Here is a 14218-nt window from a genome sequence, read left to right as displayed (position 1 = left end):
GAAGGGGCAGTCCTCCCTCCCCCCCCCCCTTGTCAAATATCATAATTGTCCAGTTTTATACCTGCTGTCCAGGAAAATATTTGAGGACACGGTGTTTTTCAAAGACCCGTAGTTTTTGCATGGTTCTCCTTTGAAACAAAAGTAATGGAGTTCAAATACAAAAACATGTATCCAACACATAAAGCTGCCAGTTTAATGTTTCCTTCCACCATTGTCTCACACAAAGCCCGCTCACTTCGGGGTAATGTAGGTTCAGCAAAGTAAGGATGCAGAATTTATTCGTGATATTGTATTTAAAGACTGAGAAAGAAACAGCAGAGCAGTCGTGGGCCACGGAGAATTTTCTCCATCGCTGTGATAAGCGCGTTGTGATAATAGGAACCTGCCACCTTGTCACCACGTCTGCCCAGACAAAAGGATCCCACAGAGGCAGAGGCAAACACGCAGTGAGTTATGGGGATGAAGAAGGTAAAAAGTTCAGCAGTGTTGCAGGTCCTTTCGCAAGGTCACCGGATGGTCAAGGGACACTGCCTAGTGGAAGCCCGAGCTTCTAAAATAAGAGCTGATTTTTCTCAGGACGGTAAGAATAGAACGGCCCACAACGGACATGTGTCGAAATGTCTTTTCCCAAACTAACTTCGGAGCCTGACAAGTATTGCATTTCGCTGTGTCTGGCAGAGTGACACGAGTGTTTCCTTTTAACTTTCAGAGTCAAAGCAGCACTGAAGATGGCCTAAATGCATGAATAAAAAAGGCAGTTGTTGCAAGCTCCCATTTAAAACATTTTCCACTTAAAAAAAACTCGTACTTTCTGAACAGGACCGTGAGTAGCTATGATAAGACCATCACATCTGAAAAGAATTACCATTATTTCAACAAGGACGCACTACCTCAAGACATGCAGATAGGCTATAATCAAAAACGACTTGAAACGCGTTCCCTTAGGAAAGCTGCTAGCCAGCAGATAGCCACGGAGAGAACGCCAGCTCGGCGCTACGAGAGCAGCCCACCCCACGCAGCAGCCTGGCTACTGCAATAGGTAGCGCTGAGCCCGCCTCGCAGCTACCACGCAGACATTTATACAGCTGGGCCGTATTTGGAGCACATTTTTCTCTGGTCAGTATTAGAGTTTAAGCATCACAACGTGATGAAAAGCGCTGGTAATACATCACACTAGTTAAATTTTATCCTTCCATATATCTATTCCTATTCCCTTGGACTTCACGGAAGCCACATTTACATGGTGAAGTGACCTCTAAAAATTTAGCACGTTTAACAAAGGACCAACATTTTCTTTTACTGGAAGAGAGGTAAATGAGGTTTTTAGATTTGGACTGGTGCTCCTTCGTATTGTAGCTGAATCAAGAAACACTTCACAGTACTATTTTCTTTTTCATAAATACTGGAATCACAGAAAGACAGAAAAATACGGCAATAGAACCACAAAATTTAACACCCAAAAGCAATAGCAAATACTGGAACGCTTTCATGACATTACTGCGATACACACCCTTGTTCAAAATTAAGAGGAGGTAAAGGAAACCAGGTGTATTCCAAAGCCAGACAGTAAAACAACTTGCACGAGGTTAATCCATATCCTACCTTTTTTATATTGCCCTCCTGCGAGGTCACCTCGGGATCAGTCAGTATTTGCTACGAAAAAGAAGAAAAAGAGAAAAAAAAATAAATTGAAATGCAGCTAAGAATGTTATAAAAATAATAAAGATGCTGATTATTAGTACTATACAAAGGCCAAAACTCTCAATTGCGACTGAGTGACTCGGACATTTGGGGGGTCAGATGGAAGGCGCGCAGCAGAGTGCTCACATATTCTCCTATTCTCCCACATATTATGGTTTTCTATGGCTCTAAAAACGCCTCCAGGTCTGGCTGATGTGAGCACACGCCGCTTTCCCAGACGGCACCGAGCGGCCGCATCCTCTCGCCAGTGACCGGCCGTGAGGTCGGGGCTCGCGGCGCTTCGGCACCTGGGCTCTACCCGCAGCCTGCAGGAAACTCTTTAATTCCTCCTCCAGCAGAGGTGTGGTGACACAAACCATCCGACAGCGGCTGTGTTCCACCTCAGATTAGACCTAGGTCAGCAGGCATTCAGGGAGGTCAAGTACCCAAGCTTCGTGCAACGCTGGAGAGCGCCATCAGGATAAACATCCCTGCGAGGGCTCGATGGAGCAGCCCGGCTCCAAGTACTTAAGTACTTCCCTGACCTCAGCGGGGATCTCACATGTCTGAGGTTAAGCATATGCTCAAGTGCTAGGGTAGGGTCAAGGTACTCAGGACTTCCAGGCCTGGGCAATGTATTTTGGCTACCAAAGAGCAGGAAATAAATAAATAAATAAATAAGAAGCTCAAAGGAACAGAGATCAAACTGTGAGGAAACCCAAGATACAAAAAGAATAGTTGTACATTGTAAAGATTTATTACAAAAAAAAAAAAAAAAATGAAGGGGAAGAAAAAAAAAAAGAAAGGAAGGAAAGGGCCAAGTCCTCTCCTGGTGCACTTGAACCTGACTCTCACCAAACCAAGGCAGCTTTATTGCATTTCAGCAGCTGGGGACTTGGCCCAAAGTTCTTGGATGCCTTTGACCATGTCCAGGTGAGATCGACTGATCTACCAATTTCAGAAATGCTGGCAAATATTTCCAAGCTCAGCTGTAATAACAGCGTGCCATGTTGGAAATAGTAAGAATCCTAAGCCATTCTGTATTTTACAACAGCTTTAATAGATACTGAAATTGTGGTTTGGAAAGTAGCTGAGAGCAAACAGGACCAAGAGGTGAATACCCGAGCAATAAAAATCTGTGTGCTCGTGCACTTGTGCGTGCACATGCAGACGCTGAAATACCACCAGGAAAATCTGTCACAGAGCTGGGAGCGTGGGTCCCCAGGTCGCGGGGGATCAGTGGCTGCTCGCAGGCGCAGAGCATCCCGGCCCCCATTATTTTCCCTGGGAACTGGTGAGAGCCAGGCCATGAAACCTGCAGAGCTGTGATATAAATAGGACGATGCTAAATGGCTGAAAAGCCCTCACGAAATACTGCTGCTTCCAAACGAAGACACCTCGCTGTAATTATTGTATGTAAAATATCTTTAAATACAATTGGGTAAGTATGTGCATTCAGAGTGCATAATCCACCCGTTCAACATGACCATAAACGTAGAGGGGAAAAAAAAACTGAAATGAAGTGCAAATTGGGCTGTGGTATAGTCCTATATAAACAGGCTTAAGAGTCAGGAATTCCTGAGTCTGAATCTAAATGCCAACACAAGCTTCCTTTTGTTGGTTTGGAGAGATCTCTGCTCAAGGGGCAAGTTATGTTTCTCAGAGCATTTTTTTTTCCCCTTCAATTCATAGCAGATCCCAAATTTTAAAATTCTCAGAGAACAGAATTTCTGTAAAAAGTATGCCATACAAATTCGAAAAATTGTAATTCTGCAGAAAAGCATCGTGGCTTTTTATCCAAATGTTCATTTGTGGTATTTCAAAATGATTGATTTTTGACAAAGTGGAGTAGTTTTTCAGTTTCCTTCCATTACAGAACTTCCGGGGAAATAAACCCTGATTTCATGAAGAATTTTTATTCTGACGGAGCCATCTCCACCCTCAACCTACACGCATTTACATGCAGGGAAAGGTTTCTTAGCAAAAGTGGGAGGTTTCAAACCCTGTTTAGATTACATTTTCCATCCTTGCTTTACACCAGACTTTACAAAAGGAAGATGATTACGCCTGCAGTGCACAAGCACGGGACTAGGTTCTGCCACAGGGTTTCTGCGTTCCTTGAACACCCCTGAATTTCCTACTTGCCCACGTCGTTAGAACAAGTTGGCACTGTTGGTATTTGGGGGCGAGGCTGTCAGAAGACACAAGCCAAAGCCCAGAGCTGTCAAACCTTTGCCGGGGATCCGACAGAGCCTTCAGAAACCTTCCCAGCTTCAGGAGGAAAGTACAAAATCCTTATTCTGCACTCCCAGTTTGGAACGAAAACTGTTTGAAAACACCTTTCTAGGCGGAAGGGAGCTGAATGAACGCAACACGGGGATGTAAATACTACCTCCTAATTAAACGAGAGAAAGGGAGAGAGAGGGGGAGAAAGTACGAGATGTGATGTTTATTAATAAGAATAACAAAAGATACTTTGAAAATCTACTCATTGGGTAATTTTAGCTCAGGCTGGACTTCATCTTATGTGAATGCCATAATACTAAATATAGTGCTTGACGTGTACAGTGGGCTGCAGTTTTGCAGTTAACACAGATGTTCTTAAATGTACTCAAAATTTGCACCATATGCTTTTTCTATCAACTGATATGTTGATTTTAGCCAAAAGAAAGACAACATGTCAGCAGCAGCCACGTCAGAAGAAGTTGTTTGAGGGATCCGGTTGGAGGTATCTCTCCTCCAGCTGATGATGAATTTCATTGCGTTTCATTTCCTGGGCTCAGCAAACTGGTGGCAACAGAGCCCTGCCTTACTTACATTAGTTAGGGATGTGCTATAATTTTTGCAAAGCCTCCTGAATGTATACTAAACATGTCAAGTAACACCATGTGATTCTTTTTGAAAAACAGTTTACAAGCTGGCATTCTCCAGCTGCAGTTAACCCTAATTTGATTACATTACCGAGACAGATCACAATGAGCTTATGTAAATAGTAACGTTATCCATTCATTCCGCGAGCTCAGATAAACTGTCATTTAAAAAAAAAAAAAAAAAAAAAAAAAAAAAAAAAAAAAGCTTGAATAGGCATGGCTTGATGTGCTCAGCAAACCAAAAGGCAAAGACGACGACAGAACTAGGACCTGCCCCTCTTCCACTGAGTCTTGGTCTCTGAGAAGCATTTCCATGCCTACAATTGTGCTGGAAAGGGAAGAGAAAGCCCAACGGGTCTGCAAAGCTGGTGTGGGGATATCAGCACTTTGGGCAATAACTCAGCTGATCCTTCAGGAAGAGCTCAACACATCACAGGCTGGCAAGACGCAGTTAACCAAGCACTCTGATACACCTAACTCTCGTTCTTCGTAAACCCATGAATTACTCCTCTAACAGCTCTGTCCTGGCGTGCTGCAGGAGCAGCAAATCCTCCTCCCAACGCCGGTTCGTGTGGCTCTGCCCCAAGCATCTTCCCAGCCCATCTGCGTGGCCGTAGCAGCTATCTCGGTACCTCTCCCACCCCCTGGTGCCCAAGGACAATTTACTCATGCACACACAAAAAGCAGCACGCGATGTGCTCCTCGCTGTTACCATTTGCCTGGGACATGAAGACCATTGCTCATCGCACTGACACACATTGCTGCAGCGAAGAGCCAACCTCCTCTGCCATTAGCAGCTCTGGGGACTGCAAATGCACAGGCAGGAAAGGCTTTGTTTATTTAATAACAATTCTCAAAACAATCTATTTGCCAGTTTTGAAGCGAAACCGAAAAGCCGATTTGTGTAAAACCTAACAGTGTCACAACAGCTGTCGCTCTTCGAGCTCTTCCAAGCAGTTTGGCATTAGCTCGGAGGTCTCCTGCGGCACGGAGCCGGGCCGGCAGCAAGGCGCTGCTGCTAACCAGGAGCCCGGCACAGGCCTTATCCCGCATGCCACGGGGCTCCTGTGGTTTGTGGACCAGTAACAGGCTGCAAAGCCACGGTATGCACTCCACAGACCGTTTGATAACCATTTATTTTTCAGGTGAAAGTCTGAACAAAAAGGTGGTCCAGCAAGGATCCACAGCCACAAATTTCCGGTAATCTGCCCCAGGGCACACCTCTGCACTTGCTCGTGTCTCATGTCCTGGCCTTACGGAGGAATTTGTGCCGTTTGCTGACTTCCAGGTGACCCATTGCAGGTCATCCTGAAGGGCGTTCAAACCAAAGGGATATCACAAGTCATGGTTCGGTAAGAAATATCACCTTCACGTTACAAGAAATAAACTCCTCTGCAGTCAGACAGGAGCAGGGAAGTGTCAGGGGTAGTTAATGGTGAAAAGACTCAATGTCAGACACTCACGACATGCTTAGGAACAGAGGCTGGAAGAAAGGAAATAAAGAGGCAATTTACATACATGGTATCACAACTTCTGTATCTCTTTTTAAAGACATAACTCCTCCGTGACATTGTGATCAAGTTCAACTGCAAATACCAGGAAGTTAAACAGAATCTAATGGAGAGCATTTGTAATAACTTCAATAAGCTGAGGACTTGAGACTTTCAGCCAAGACAAATAAGAGAGGCTACTGATTAGTAAATGTCACCATTTCTCTTGCCAAGCACTCAGGGGCTGGTGATAGGAGAGCATTTAATATAATCTCTCCGTCTTTAGGGGCTGTTTGATTTTATATTGCATTCTTATCAGGTTCTAAAAGTCCAGTGTTAATGAGCATGAGAAATGCACTTGATAATTTGGCAGTTTTGCTAAAAGAGAACGTATTCCATTCATTGCACGTGTTCCCTGGATCCAAACTAGAGATGCATTTCCCCTTCACAGGGCGTCACGTCTAACCTCCTTCTTTTCTTTTTCTCCATTTCAGCAACCTGACATCACCTTTAATAGCCACCTATTTACACTGCTTAAATTAAGTGGCCTTTACCAACAACAGAAACGAGACCCTTCAGAGCTCCAGCGAGGAGATGCACCCACTGCGTTCCCTTTTGCAAGGCGAGCAATTATTGAAAGAAGAGTAAGCACCAGGGATGGTGAATAACTGGGACAAACCACAAAACCAGTAACAAACAACGTCCAGATTCTGAGTGACCCAGGAGCTGAAGGAAATCCAGAGGGACAGCACGGTTTGAGAACACGACCGTGTCTCAATATGGCAGTGATGACAGCGTTGTTAGACACCCAGCTAGCAAAGTGCAGGCCGGTCAAAGTCCCACCACAATAAACCACAGCCTGACTTTTTGGGGAGAAATTGTGCAACCTTTCCTAGTCCTGACGTGGGCATTAGGAGTCACATTCACCAGGATGAAACCAGGTCCACGCAGCATGCGGGTGGAAGAATTAGCCCTCAGCTCCACGTTCCTATGGACATAAAGCAGCCGATATTATTTTGGTGCATGTTTCCATGATAAAACTGAATCCTGAGAAGAGGAAGGGACACTTCTCTCTGCCTAGCAGAGCAGTATGTACAGCCAAAGGATTAAAACAGACCTCCTCAGTATTGAACTGCTTCTGTACTTACTCTGTTCATCTTCAAAACTGGGACCACAAATAGGAGAGTCTGAGAAAATATGAGATCCTGTGACAGAATGGGCTTCTGAACTGCAAGACAGTTGTATTTTCACTCTACCCATAGAGAAAATAGCAGTGGAATCCAAGTGTCGGGCCCCCAGCCCTGCATCCTGCCTGCTGCAGGATCACCCAAAACAATCACTTAATGGATCTGCAGCTCCTTATCATCCAGGCAAAAAAAATCATCTTGAAGAGTGAAGTGCAGTGTTTTGGTTAGCAGACCAAGCTCTGCTGTTCGCAGCAATGTAAATAGATTGGGCGGTTAGCTTTAGTCATACACGATCCATCCATCTTTTGTTCTCGACCCTTTTTAGTTATAAAAATGACCTTGATATTGACAGAATAATACAAATGAACTTCCTCTGTACTTCCCATATTGATAACCTGCTTGTTAAGATGATCACTAATATCATAAGTAAATAGGGAGACCATACATCATCCGCTAATGGCAGTGCTGACACGCGCTGGGGCTGACGCATGGGGACCTCTGGGCTCCGGCGGAGCAGCTCATCCTTCATCCGACGCTGCAGCCGTTGTATCCAGGACACACACGGACACACAGACCTAGACAGGCAACGCACTCAGATCCCAAAACCCAACCACACCTGGGATGACCCGGACATCTCCAAAATGCTGCCACAAGGAGGAGGTGTAGAGATTTTCTGCCCCGGGTCTCAAGCCACGAGCGGGGCAGCCTCGGCTCCTGCCACCGCCCACGCCGAGCCTGCGTGCTTGTGCCCACGCGCGGTGATCTCACAGCTGAGGGCTTGAGAAAGAACAGAGAAAAATGACCTCATTTCATTCTCTTCCTTGCAGCCTAAAGAGACGCTGATAAGAATTATGAATTGTTTCACCACGTTTAAGGAGTATATAACTAATAAATTTTGCCTTGGGCACGCTTTCCTGCCTCGGCCCAAAAGCCAAGGCTTTTCCCTGCCCCAGCAGCGCACGGCGTGGCTGAGCTCGCTGGAGCTGCTGCGGCTGCCCACATGCAAGCACGTCAAATCACAAGCACAAACATAAAAGCAAACTTGCAGCTCGCTGCATACAGAATTTGCCAAAAATCCTGCTCAATAAACTGTGTCTATATCTAGAGCTTATCCTCAGCTCCATCAAAATAATGGCCTTCCCTGTAACCATAGTAGTGCACCAAAGCTAAATAGCTGGGCTGTGACACGTAGATTTTTGATCATTAATCACACTTGAAGGAAAATAAAGCCAATATGCAACGTTCCCACCAATTTCAAAAGTTTAAAGTGGGAAATGCACTGTCTCATTTAGCAGCTCGGTTTTTGCTGCCCGCGCTGTGAAAGGGGCGACTGAAAGCAGCAGCCTGCCTAATAGCTGGTACCGCCCAGGGGGAGCGCGGGCTGTCTGGGAATGTATCCCTGCCTGGCACTCAGACAGCGAGGATGGGATATGTCAGTTTGATACCCATCAGCAGGATAACCTAACTGCCACTTTAACATGACAAGGTCGTAGCCAGGCACTGCGATGCAGTAAGAAAAATGGCCCATTAAAGCCTGAGAAGAACTGGAAGAGAAACATAAGGCTGGCTGTGAGAGGTTCAAGTCCTGTTTATTTTAGGGGAAGACGCGGATATTCAGAGCTCCTTTGCAGGGCCCATCTCAGAGGTAGCTACTGAAAGAAAAGCAGGAGGATGGCGAGCAGCACAAGAAGAGGTTGTGCTGATGTTTTGCCACTCATCCTCCAGACTCACTGCCCCTCAAACCCAGAACAGGGACTTGTCCCAAATGGGCTGGCTAACCTGGGAGGAACCCCCTGTCGGGACACTTTCTGCGAGGACAAAAACAGCAGGGGGACAGAAAAGGGCACTTTGCCTTCCTTTTTTTTTTTTTTTTCCAGAAGTAATATCAAGAAATTACATTCTCTATAAATAAAAGTTTGTATGGAATTATTCTGCGGACTAACTTCAGACACTGGCCCAATCAGTCTCCTATTTAAAAGGGACACAGTGCTGTTCTCCTGAGCTGATAGGGGGTGCCAGGTGAGGTCCCTTTTAAGAGCTGTAGAAATGGTTTCAGACAGAACTGGATAATATTATGCTTGGAATGATAATATTGTGTTTGGAAAAGGTCAATATTTTATTTAATCAGCCAGACAGAGAGTGGGTGGCAATTTCAATGCATTTTCTTGAGACAGGAATTCAGGGAGTCCGAGCGGAAATCAGTTTCTGTTTTTTCCTTGGGCTGCTGATGTCCTCCCCAGGTAGGGATTTGTGTCCAGGGCCTCGAGGTAACGGGGCTGGGTACGTGCCCGGTGCCTCTCTGCAGGGAATGCCACCGGAGAGCGCGTGGCTTCACCTGGCAGCTGGTTTGTAAGCCAGCTCCAGGAACTGATGGGTCAGAGAATTACAAGGACACGACCCGGACAGCTTTTGGGAGAGACGGCACCCTTCTGTCTTTCCAGATAACACTTCTCCTTCCAACGTCACCTTCAGCACCCAACACCCCTTCCTGCTGGGGGTGCCTGCTACCAACATGCGTGTGCTGGAGCAAACGAGATCTGTTAATTGTTACAGGAGCCAGCGACACCCGCCCTCTGCACCAGGACCCTTTTGGCCTCCAGGACAGAAATGGGATTTTATTCCCCGAGACAGAGGCAAGTCCTAATCTAGAGAGAACATTGATTAAAAGAGCCAATGAATAACGAGAGAAATGAGCTCATAAATGCAGCGAGCACTTCATTTCTTGAGGTCAGAAAACTTGACCATTACCTGTCTGCTCACATTTTCTTGATTAGACATCTTCCCAGCAAAAAGCCCTCGTGGCCGACCGCTTCCCAAAGCCACCTGCCAGAAGCTGCTTCCCTCCTGACCGCACGGCTCAAGCCGTGGGCGCCCGGCTTTCAGAGTGCTTGCTCAGAAAATTTGGAAATCTCTGCAGAAAATTTTCCTGAGGTAAACCAAAATGGCTAATAGATCCTAAAAATCTCACCGCTGTTATCTTTAGTAATTCCAGATTCTAAAAAAAATCACCTTTGTTATCCTTAGTAATTCCAGTTGCTCGCCACCAAAATGAAAATGGATTTTTCCACTTGGAGCTCCGTTCAGAACACTACCAAAAATCCCACACTTTTTCTTTTTTCATTACAAGCTTTGCAAAAGCACCCGCAGCCCTCCTTGTCGTTAAACACTCCGAGTGCAGTTCTGAGGAAAATCTGGGGACACCCAGCTCTGAGCACTGATTGCCAGGGGTTTTTTAATCTTGTGCCAAAAGGAACATTGAGGTTTGAAGATGGCTCCCTTCACGACCTTGCCAAATAGCATTTCTGTTTATGTCTTCAAAACTACCACCAAGGGTTCACAGACAAAGAAATGTCCGCAATGTGTCCAGATGCTGGAAATGAAATGAATTGGAGCCACTGAAGAGGGTTTAATGAAGTAAAGTGCTTTTTTAACTGCCAGCCCAAAGTAAATAACCACCGATTTGAGCATAGTTCAGAGATTTTACCTTACTAGATCATCTGAACGTGCCATCAAGGAAACCCTTGCTTTGTGGAAACTGCACAGCAGCAGCTTAACACTCTGAGAGACTTGGCTCTCGTCTCCTCAACACCCCAAACCTCTCGGGATTGAGAGAGAGCAAAGCCAGCCCTGCAAAGGCAACAAAACTCCCGCATGCTTGTCAGTCTGTGCTGCCGGGTCACCGGGGTCAATTGGTCCTGCTCTGACTGAAGGAAGGAAGGGATGAAGTCAATGAAGTCATTAGCCACAGGCTGCAGCCGTTTCCCCACGTTTGCCCCTGGCACCTGCTCTGAGCGGGCTGGACACCGCCCAAGGCCCGGCTGCTGCAAACGGCGACAGCTGGGAGGCGAATGCTGCGGGCTTTGCACAGCAACCCGGGATCATCCTCGATTGCACGCTCACACACAGTTCTTCGAGGGCTATTTTGCTGCTTTGAATGTTTGGCATTGTGCTGTGGATTGTGCTGAAGTTTAGAAAATTCCGAAGGGGGCTCTGAGGCTTGGGATGAGTTTGTGGTGTCTCGGGTTTCTCCAAAGACTTCTCCTCACCACATCCTCCCATTGCAGGCTCCCTAAATATCATCCCTCGTATTTCAGATGTGTGTTTTTATAATACAAAAGGAATTTGTAAGGCTGTTTATTTGGTTTGTTTTTTAAAGATAAGGAATCTATTTTAAAGCAATAAAATAATGATTTCTAGGGTTGGGATAAGCACTGGACTAAAGCAAGATAATATACTCTGTTATACCACTGCCTGCTTTGCTACAGCCAAGGCTGTCAATTTGTCCGTATATTTATAATTCACAGTTAGTTGTTTATCTCCCTTCCCTAATTCAGACGTGCAGCCTGTTGGTTAGATGAAAGTTAAGATTAAATGCAAAAGCAATAATCTGGCTGACGTTTGGTGGGACGCGACTTCAGCTTGACTAATCCCTCCCTTCCCAGGGGCTCGCTGCTGCGTTCTCCCTTCTGCCAGGAGCACAGCGCCAGTCAGCGTGGTTTCTAAGTTGTGTTTTGGTTCAAATCATAAAAAGAGAACTTTACAATAACTTACACAGGCTGCACTACTTGGTGAAAGCACTAAGAGCGTAACCTCACTCTTCTCAAAGCACAAGCAATTCAACAAGAGGCCTCAAGAACGCACCAAAAAAAGGTGTAATAAAGGTATAATAACATGCTTGGACTGATGCACAGTAAGTGCACCATTCCAAGTAACATAAACTATTTGGTTTTGGTTTTTTTTTGCAATAACTTATTCTACAGCTCTAAGTGTTAAAAGTTTGAGGTTTCCACCTTCCTGAAAGCCTCCCAGGACGTGCAAGGACCGGGTGTCCACTGGCCATCCCGGGGACTTGCCGCCAGGCTCAGCAGCTATTCCTGCTCCACTCAGCCAGGACACTGGGCACACTACATGGAAACAGCTCCTGAGGTGAAAAGGAGAATTCCTCCTTTGCTGGAAAATAAACAGGAGATTATTTTTTGACCCCTCGTTTGCCCTCGGAGCCTTCTGTCTGTATAACCAGTGCCGCTTGTTCTTGTACTTTTCACCACGGAGGATGCACAAGAAAATGACCAGGTGAGCACCAACAATAAAACACAGCAGTGGGAACCGATCCAGCCATGCTTGGGGTTTTCTCCTAGGCAAGTGGGAAAAAAGATGATTTTCTGGCAGATTTGGTCTTGCAGCATCACTGTCCTAAGTCACTTAAAAAGACTGCACACAGCAGCATTTGCAACTTTATCTCACAAACCGTAACAGTAGGATTCACTGATATGCATTTGAGCCATTTATTTCACAGTTTTCATGCAATCTGGTTCAATTATGAATTTGACTGCCTTTTTTTTTTGCAGAATATAAAATCCTTTTCCTTGCACCATATAATTGTGTTCCATCGCAGAACTGGTATTCATCATTGCCCTGCTGTCCCCTAGCCTAAAAGATAAACCATCCACCGGGTAATAAATGTCAAACTATGATTATTGATGCTTTCAATTAAATTGATTATCTATTTGAGGTGCATAGCATGGTGATTTATTGCTGTCTCCTTACATTGCACTTGGCACAATGGCTTCCCTGAAAGGTGAATATTTTGATTGTTTCAATAGATTTTCTATTAATCTGATTTTTTAAAAGGGACTCACAACCATCCGAATGCCTGCTTAACTGCAATGGCACCTCATCGAGTCTGAAATATGCCACCTGTTTGGCTAGCTTCTGCAGAGCGGAGGTTAGGATCCAATATATGAAAATATAAAATGAGAAGTTTTTTTAGGTGTTAATGGAAAGACAGAATGCATCCTTGACTTACATCCCTCATTCAAAAACATTTATTTTTTATGGACTATATCAGCCAAAAAGTGTGTATAATGTTGAACTTTGTTGACTTCTTACTATACACCTCAACAGAGGGATGAGATGACCTTCGACTCGTCACTGGCATTGTGTTTTTATTAGTTTCAGATAAGAGGAACTATAAAATTCAAAGACATTTGCTCACCAATAATAATCAGCAGCTGCTTCACAAACAAGGCTTCTGTTAGCTGTGTCATGGTTAAGGTGACACAAGTTGACCTCTATCTGATAATTTACTTGAAGAAACGCCTCAGACGTGGCAGGACGGCCTCGTACCAGCTTCCGCTGCTGCTGCTCCCCACAGCACAGCACAGTTTGCTCCAACCTGTTTCAAAAAGCAAATCTGCCTCAAAAACGCCTCTCATCCACTCACCGAGGCACGCAGGAAATAAGCATGAGAAAATGATAACGCTCCCAATCTGCTGGTTTTGCCGGCTATGAAGAAAACCATGTAAAAACATTTTCAGGCAGGTCGACTCAGAGAATCTCCAACCCAAAACTCATCATTTCCATGGGGGAAGGGGGGAAATCCAGTACTGATAAGCCATTGACTTCAAATTTGAAACAGGGACAATTTTGTCTCCATTATTGCCCACATCTGGTATTTCCAAGTAATGGGAAAGCACCACGTCAGATAACCCTGTGACTAAACTTCCTGGTGCTGCGCTCCCCTGACCAAGTTTCCCACCATTTATTATCGGCAGCACCCAGGAAAAGGCCCGAAGCCCCGTCGTGCTCGCTGCTACATAAAGCACAGCGATGAGTCTGCCTAACAGACCTCGATAATAAGTAAACACAGCAGATAAACGGTGAGAAAAGAAAAAGAGAAAGATTGCTATCCCCATTTTACAGACAGGACTGAGACACAAAATTAGGTGACGTGCCAAAACCACACAGGCTCTGGCATTCAGAAATTGAGTCTCCAGCTCCTTAGAGCTAATCTCAACAATAAGGCTGTCAGTCCTGCTCAGATGCAAACACCTTTGACCCCGGTAAGCTCAGAATTATACACACATCAATTCAGACTTTGAAGCCTGGCTTATCTCTCGCTGGTGTAACTGTCCCCTCCGCTGTAACTAACCGGGCTGGCGGAGGGGAAAACACTACCAAGGAAGAAGAAAAGAAAAACAAAACCCCGCAG

At 45.4% G+C, this 14218-nt stretch overlaps 1 protein-coding gene across 3 annotated transcripts in view; it reads right to left on the bottom strand.

The window, feature by feature from the left end:
- The window catches only part of PRDM16 (PR/SET domain 16), a 282537-nt gene that overhangs the window by 133269 nt on the left and 135050 nt on the right, over window positions 1-14218 (bottom strand). For all 3 annotated transcript variants that reach the window (XM_082777087.1, XM_082777085.1, XM_082777086.1), the window contains exon 3: window positions 1603-1653. In XM_082777087.1, coding sequence (XP_082633213.1) covers window positions 1603-1653 — 51 coding nt within the window. The remainder of the gene's footprint in view (window positions 1-1602; window positions 1654-14218) is intronic.

This window comes from Aythya marila (genome assembly GCF_965140915.1).
Source record: "Aythya marila genome assembly, chromosome: 21".
In the NCBI taxonomy this organism is placed as follows: Eukaryota; Metazoa; Chordata; class Aves; order Anseriformes; family Anatidae; genus Aythya; species Aythya marila.
This window is presented reverse-complemented; position numbering and strand designations above follow the sequence as displayed.